Here is an 8,066-nt window from a genome sequence, read left to right as displayed (position 1 = left end):
ACAGTAAAAACGTGTATGCAATGTTTAAGTTGAAAGTGAATAATTATTTAAATCCATAACAAAAATAAACTATCCCGCAAGACCGACCCACCCCGCTCCCTAACCCCAAAGAATGTCCGTGAAAAAGTCCCCAAAGTCCAAGAAAAAACCCAACTCCCAATTCCCACCCCCCAAAAGTCTAAAAAAGGGGCAAGGGACAGTCTCTCCTCCTCTACTGCGGCCGGCGGTGTCCTCTGGCCAGGTGGGCCCGTTGCTCCCCGCAGAGATTCTTCTTGAGCAGGCTCTTCATTCTCTCCATCTCCTGCTCAAAATTGGTCATCCTGAGGGTTAGGCGGTGGATGCGGGCCTTGCACCTGCTGTGGGGGGGCAGCTGCTTTTTTGGCTGCTTGGTGGTGGCGGTGGCTGCGGTACAACGGCTTCGTACAGCTGGAGGCTTGCACTGACTGGCTGACCCAGGAAGCGCAGAGGAGGATGCAGCTGTCGCAGTGGATGTTGTGGTGGACTGCGACTGCGTGTCCTCCTCCTCCTGGGCCACAAGCCGCCGATATTTGGCGACAATCGCATCCAGCTTCCTTTGCCGGGCCCGTCTAGCCAGCTCCTTCTGTGTCAGTTTGGAAGGAGCATCTATATGAAGAAAGAAAGACATACTGTACCAATGCTCTTCAAGATTAACACAAAATAATTCAGCAGAAAGTTGTGTCACAGTAGAACTAGCAACTTGCAAGCACAGTACATGACATTTGTGGCCTGTTTCTATCTAACCTCCCACTTTGTCAGCCTCTGCTCTAACATTAGTGGGAGGATTCTATGAGCACTATATGGACTCACTACATTAGAGTCGACTATGACAGTACACCAGTCTTATTCTTCTTCTCCTCTCTTGTTTAGCGAAATTGGTATGTAAACTTCTGGAAGTCGTCATAATGCCAGCGCAGTCAACTTGCACCCTAGAAAAACAGACGCAAGCCATGATGACACAGACTTGCGCTACTGTACCAGTCCAGTACATGCAGGTGGTGAAGCTCTTACTTTTCTATTACAGGTGGCACTGAGAATACTCTGTTACAAGGGCTACTGCTTAATTAATTTAACTTTCACCCTACAACGCCAATGACTACTAGAAAAGGAAAATGAAGAAGATAAATAATATGATTATCTATCCCTTCACAGGATATTTGCTTACATATGGGATGACTTTAAGTGTTTTGTTTTTTATTTTCGTGAACATTGATAGGCCACACATGAATGGCAGAGTTGTACTAAAATTATTAACAGAGGTAGTGAGTGGCCCCCGTAATGCCGAATATATGCTGTGCTTGCAATACAAACTACTGCTACTATTCATGGTAGTATTCGTAAAAATTACTACTTCTTTTCCTTGCCTTTGCTACACTGGAACGGACGTGCGGGTGCGGTGTTACATGCTCTTCAAAGTAACACTTACTTCATCCAGTGACCGTTTACTCTGTCTACATACACATATACTATCTATGAGTCAGATAGTAGCATGATCCAGGCATCCATCCATTCAAAGTAAATGTCAATCATTCTTCTTAATGTCTCAACTGGACAACCCTTACTTTTTCCCACAGAAAAACAACATTTTGATTTTATTTTGGAAACCGCAAGCCATGCATCCGTGCTTGACTTGCATTTGAATTTGAAGCAAAGGATATATTGCGCACACATACAGTTTCTGTTTCACCCACCCAGGCAGTCCTCTTCCCTTTCTCCTTTCACCCATCCTTGCTTCATCCTTCAATCGGCCATGCATCATATTCCCAGCCACCTCGGGCAGCATTCAAAAACACATATCGTTCTTTGCCAGTCATCGTTATTTTTTAACTCGCTCGTCCTTCCACACTTACTTACACCCTTCTTTCCCTTTTCGTTCATCCCATCCATCAAGTTCATCTCTGATCTGACTTGGCTTCTCGATAAAACTTTCAGAGCTGAGTTGAAGTCAATTTAGAGGAGGCTACTACCTGGTTGATAAAAACTTAGTTCTAAATTTGTAAGTCTTATTAACAGTAAAGTATACTTGTACTGTACAACATATACACCCGTGCAGAGAGCACACTCTGCAGTCTGCAATCTCAATAAGTAAGGAATATAATACCTTACCACTGCCCGCCACTCCCGTGGCATCCCCCACAGCAGTTTCCGCTGGCTTATGCACCGCCTCCGCCCCACGAGTGCCCACCTCCGCGCTGGCCCCGGCACCGGTGGATGGCTGTGCCGATGTTCCGCCTAGATAATACATTTCAGATTCTTAGATGCCATATACACCACTCCCTGGTATTTTGTCTAGGAATGAAAAAATGTTACTACGAATACATAAACAAATTTAATAATTTGTGACTCTCTAGTCTAAACTACAAATTGCCCTTTTTCCAGGGAAGGGTGTTTTTAGTTATGCTTAGCCCTAACATGTCTTGCTACACTTTTTGGCACAACTGATGAATGCTTGCTTTTTACCACGCACCATTTTTTTCATAACAGACAGAAGCTTCCCTTCTAAGAACAAGAAAGATCAGATCATCATCACTTGAACGGAGTCAGCAACGATTCAGCACCACAAAGAAGACTTGAAGTTCCAACCTGGTGAGGGCTTACCCACAATTAATGTATGAAGTCACTAAGCACTTTTCAATTTTCAATCCACCGTTTATGTTGTATGCTGAACTTGATTTTAATAAATGTTTTTACTTTTAATAAAGCTTTAAAATTTACATAGACGCTGTGGTTTTTGTTCATGAGTGAGTGAGCGAGCGAAAGGGTTTGCAATTTGCAAGCATGAGGCCGTGGCTCTGAGAGGTCGGGACTCTGACTCCGTAGTCTTATGTCCTGGGTTGTATAATCATTGGGGATCAATCATCGATGAATTCAGGAGCTAAATGACTCTGACACACTAGCTAGTCAGTAAGGAGATTGGGGGTTTAAATTCTGTTATGACGGAGGTATGTGGAAAGTCTAACTGCGCCTATTATAATTGATAAACAATGCACTATTTCGTGTCCATAGTTCTGTTTGTGCAGAATAGTCCCTGCAACAGTAGTAGTATGGATTGTCCTCCTATCCAATCAAAAAGTAAACTAGTATCTTATTCTTTCTTGGTGGACATTTTATCGTTGGGAATTGTCAAAGCATAAACATTTAGAAGACTTCCAAAGACATTATGGACAACCCAGAGGACTGCACTCAGTGCATAGAGCTATTGCTGAATAGAATGGGAGTTTTGTTTATCACCTTTTGCCAACTGTGCAAGCTTAGTTAGCTACACAGACAGACTAATAATAATCTAGTGGTACCACAGGGAGTCATAGTAGAGGCAGGATAAGAATTTAGAAACAGTCTACAAGAAGATGAAAGACGATTGAAAAAAAATCGAATGAGGAACGTTAGGAAAAAATAGGTGCTGTAAAAGATAGGGAAGTATATTTATTAATATTAACAGGAAAACTTACTGGGGCCAGCAGAGAAGCCCTCGCCAGACCGATCCTGGCCTTCCTGATCTTGTCCATTCTCCGCGGGCGCCGCTACCTCCTCCTGTGTCCCCTTGCCCCTGGGGGTTGCACAACATGAAAGAAAGACACAAACATGGATGATTGTTGTCAACCAAATCAAACATTTCAAAAAAACAATAACAAATTATTTTGGGGAAATAGACACGAATTGCACTAAATTTATTGACCTATCTGATGTGGGCTACTAGGATATTAGTATTGCTGGATTCGCGGACCGTCTACTTGGAAAGTTATGTAACTCACTAAACCAACTATAAAAAGGTTCGACTAGGACTGGCAGGCAGCACTCCACAGCACACGAAGTGACAGACACAGTCCATCGTGATTGCAGACCAGTGAGAAGTTGAACACTAAAAAGTTTCCTACTAACTAACCAGTCATAATATACTCAAACTTTCAATCCACCACCACTATCTCTTCTTAGTGGCAGGAGTACAAAGGAAGGACTGGACTTGAGTCTCTAGGGGCAGATTTACAAGCCCCTTGCGGTTCTTTTGCTCCGTCGTTGCGTGACTTTTGTGACGCAGCGGCAGCGCAAAAGAGGCACCATGGTGCGGGGTATATTAACAACGTGACGCATCTGGGAGATGCATCACGTTGTAAAGCCCTGCGCCTTCAGGGGGCGTTCCGGCGCAAGGGAGGGCGTTCCTGCGCAGGAACGCCTGCTAAAAGTTGATGAGTGAAATCTACAAGATTTCACCTAGTCACTTTTAGGCCAATGCTGCGTCAAAACCCTGCGCCTGCTTGAAGCAGAAGTACGGCTTGATGCAGCATTGGGGAGATAGGGCACCCCAGAGCATTGCTGGAGCTGCGTTGTGCTTGCGACGCAACTCCAGAAATATGCCGCCTTTACGGCACAGATGCGTGACGCATCTGTGTCGTTTTTGCCCCATGGTGCGCCGCATTGTAAATGCCGCGCACCATGGGTGGTGGAGGCGTGGCGCACAATTACTGGCGCATCCCTGCAATTTTGCAGGGATGCGCCAGTAATTGTAAATCTGCCCCTTAGTGTCCAGAATTACGCAGTTCTGTAAAGTACACTCATACATAATCACTCAGGCCAATGAAATGAGCACAAAATCGAAAACAAGTAAGCATAGTAGCACCGCCACTGAGCAGGCACCTGCAATGCAATCACAGAAGATTTTGAAACATAATTTATCTACAATGTAATCGGCAGCATTATTGCTCTTCAGAAAAAACAAACATTTGCAATATGATAACATAGAGCAGGAGAAAACAGAGTAGTGATTAAATAGCTACTACTACTCACCAAGCCCAGGGATCTCGACACCTAGCAGGTCGAGCAGGTCGTGTTCACGGTCCAGGATATCGGACCACCGGTGCGTGGCCTGGCTGTAGGTGTGCCGGACCCGAGACTGCCGATACATGGCCCGGCACACCTTCCCCCACAGCTGCCGACGCTCCCGGATCCCGTACCCGCCAGCGATCCTGCCGCCTGCCGCGACGGTCTTGGGGAGGCGGCGCTGGACATAAAAAATCAGTGCAGCCACCTCCTCCGCGCTAAAGATCTCCCGGGCTATGACTTGCTCCCTCCTCAATCGCCTGCTTGGGAGCCGGGTATGGGGTGCCGGACCCTTCCCCTTGTCCTTCCAGGCTCCCTTTGTCATGGTCCTGGACAGGAATGGAAATCATAAATAGGAAAGAGAATAGGGAAAAAGTAAATAAAAGAAGAGGTCAAAAAATTTGTTTTAAAGTAATTAAAGTAGAAGAAAACACAAAATATAGATCTAGAAAAATAGAGGGATGGATAATAAGTAAAAAAGATTTTTAAAAACTTCAAACAAACAAAGGATGGCAAAGATTGAAGCTGGATAGAAAAAGCATGCCCAGAACCATAGCAATGAATGAAAAACAAGATGGCCGCACCCATTGAGGACCGCGTGGGTACGTTCCAGCGATATTTCCCCGCGAGTACACAAAAAAACACGCAAACTCGTAATAGCGCGCCACACACAACGCGAGATTGCCAATAGCGCCCGGAAACGGAAATACGCAATGCGCACAAGATGGCCGCGCCCATGTATGACCGCATGGGTACCTTCGCGGTCGGTGCGCTGCAAGCGGCCAGCGAATACGCAAAAAACCCAGCGAACATGCAAAATCCGCACATTTGCACGAATTCGTGAATTTTGAGGATCGCGAATTCGATTTCGCGCGAATTCGCGGACCGCGAATTCGCAAATTTCACCCATACTTAATTTCGAGTGATACTTCGACATATAAATAACAATTCCTCTTCATTTAAGGTATTTAATCTGTCTAATCCCACATTTCCAGCAAGTAATTTTTTCAATTCAATTCTTATTTAAAAAGATCCAATACTTTTGGCTGGGATTTTGGCTTTTCTATTTCTCTGGACCATCTCTCAATCCCTTCCGGGGTAACTACAGTAGTACTTCTTGTACGTGAGGATGTTTCCATTCGTACCTTTCAAGAACTTGCAGGAGTAGTTTTCCTGACTGAGCTACTTACCGGTTCTCTTATAGGTAAATCCATCAGAGAAATTTCCGACTCACATTCACTTGCCTGATCATCCACTATTAATGTCTCTTTTCTTGGCTGCACTACAGGTGTAGTTAGAACGGGAGGTTTAGGACTAGTCTGCTTATCTCCGTATAAGGGAACAACAGGATCTATAGTCACTGGAATCGTTAAGGCTTCAGGACTTGCATTCAACTGTGAAATTTTCTGAATTAACTAATTTCTCTGTTTATTTATTATTGCTTCTCTTTCCCTTTCCTGTAACACTTTTTCTAATGAAGTCTCATGTATTACTTGTGGAACCAAAGATGGCTTTAAGAACGGAGCACTAGGATTAACTAGGTTTGGCTCCTCATTATAAGGTGGCGGATTTTTCATTAACAAATCCCCCAGGTAATGATGTTCTGGATCAATACTAGTCATTAGATTTTTCGTTTTCTCAGTACTTTTACTTAATGCTTGTTCTTCTAAGGCTCGGACAGGATATAACCCTTGCACTAGCATTGATTGTCTCCATTGTTTGATTTGCTTATCTCTTGTCTCTTTGGGAAATCTGGGATAAAATGTACTCCAATTTCTGTCGCTTCTGGGTCTATCTCGTTCAAAAGCCTATGTTTCCCATTCTTCTAATGCTTCATACCAGGTTAATCTAGGTCTAGGATCAAATTCATTCATGCGTGTTCTTAAATTATACAGAAATCTTCCATTGAAGGTACCATTTTCTGGGAATGCCAAAACTCCATCATCTTTGGTATTTCTATCCAGTTTTCTAACCACACACAAGTGTGATAGCCCCTTTCAAGCATCATGTATGATGCAGCGTGTTCGGTGGTGGAATAATAATCCCTTCTCCGGTTTTAATCCGTTTATCTTTTTTAAAGACATTTTTAACCTTTCTGATGAACAACATTTTTCTTTTGTCTCCGTACATGATATGAGGTCTTCCTCTTATATATTGCTCTTGCACAAAACCTAAGTACCTTCTATCAGGTCTATTTCCTATAATTGCTGGATCTCAATGCCACATGTAATTTTATGCCGCTTTTGCTTTGCAAAGACACTCCATTGTTTACAAAAAAGACTTCCTATACCAGAATGTTTCTTAATTTTCAATGACCAATTGGCAATTAGAATTCAAATAAATCCAACCAATAGTTGCACAGCTTTTCCCATGAAACGAGTTCTCATGCTCCCGCTGTCTCAACCAATACCAGCGCGGCTCTAAGTGACATCATCACAGCTCCGCAACTGATTCCCTCCTTTGCAAGGTAATACGAGAGATTACTTCTATTCACTTTTAAATGCTTATTTAATTAATTAACGACGTAAAAACATTCGCCACTGTGCCTGAGTGACTAATTCAAAGGAAAGATGATTTGCACTCACTGCGAGTAACTCCCTTCCGTTTACTCTTCATACACTACAAGTAGATCCCTTCCATCTACCTTTCACGCAAGCATCGGGCTTACCCTTTCTAGGTGATATAAGGCCAAAGTTTCACTAGCGAATCCCTGTGCTGTCAATCAAGCTCAGAAGAACCTGTTACTCCTTCAGTGTTATGTTATGTTATGTTAAAAGTTTGTGTAAGCGCGACAGTTGCCCCAGGAAAGGCATGTCCCGGCGCTGGTAGATCAAGTGCAGGCCCAGTGGGGAAGGCAACCCTAAGGGGGAGGAAACAGAAGGGTTTTGACAGCTTTCCGGAAGGTAGACAGGTTCTCCATGCCACGGATGCCCAGCGGCAAGGAGTTCCAAAGCTTGGCTCCTAGAACCCGGAAAGAGCGCCCACCCATGCGGCATAGTTTGGTACGCGGTACATTCACTTGGTGTTGTCCCAGTGAGCGCAGACTCCGCTGGGGCACATATAGAGTTAGAAGCGGACACAGGAGGTCTGGGCACCTGGATTTAAGAATCCTGAACGCCAAGCAGAGAGCTTTGAACTGGATTCGGGAGACATTTGGAAGCCAGTGTAGCTTTCTGATTGTGGCTCTGGCAGAACATCTAAGGGGAAGACCTACCAAGGCCCTTGCTGCCAAA

The 8,066-nt window shown here is 44.2% G+C and overlaps 1 protein-coding gene across 1 annotated transcript; it reads right to left on the bottom strand.

Annotated features, from left to right (window-relative positions):
* Nucleotides 1–211: 211 nt before the first annotated feature.
* On the bottom strand, nt 212–3,565 carry LOC147670578 (uncharacterized; the record flags this gene model as incomplete). The annotated part of the gene is made up of 3 exons (XM_086948155.1): nt 212–624; nt 2,125–2,250; nt 3,468–3,565. Coding segments are annotated over 3 exons (637 nt in total), but the record flags the coding sequence as incomplete, so codon positions are not given.
* Nucleotides 3,566–8,066: the final 4,501 nt, after the last annotated feature.

This window comes from Lissotriton vulgaris, unplaced genomic scaffold, assembly GCF_964263255.1.
Source record: "Lissotriton vulgaris unplaced genomic scaffold, aLisVul1.2 SCAFFOLD_12238, whole genome shotgun sequence".
NCBI classification, from domain to species: domain Eukaryota; kingdom Metazoa; phylum Chordata; class Amphibia; order Caudata; family Salamandridae; genus Lissotriton; species Lissotriton vulgaris.
Note: the sequence above shows the minus strand (reverse complement) of the source record. Positions and strands in the feature narration are given on the sequence as shown.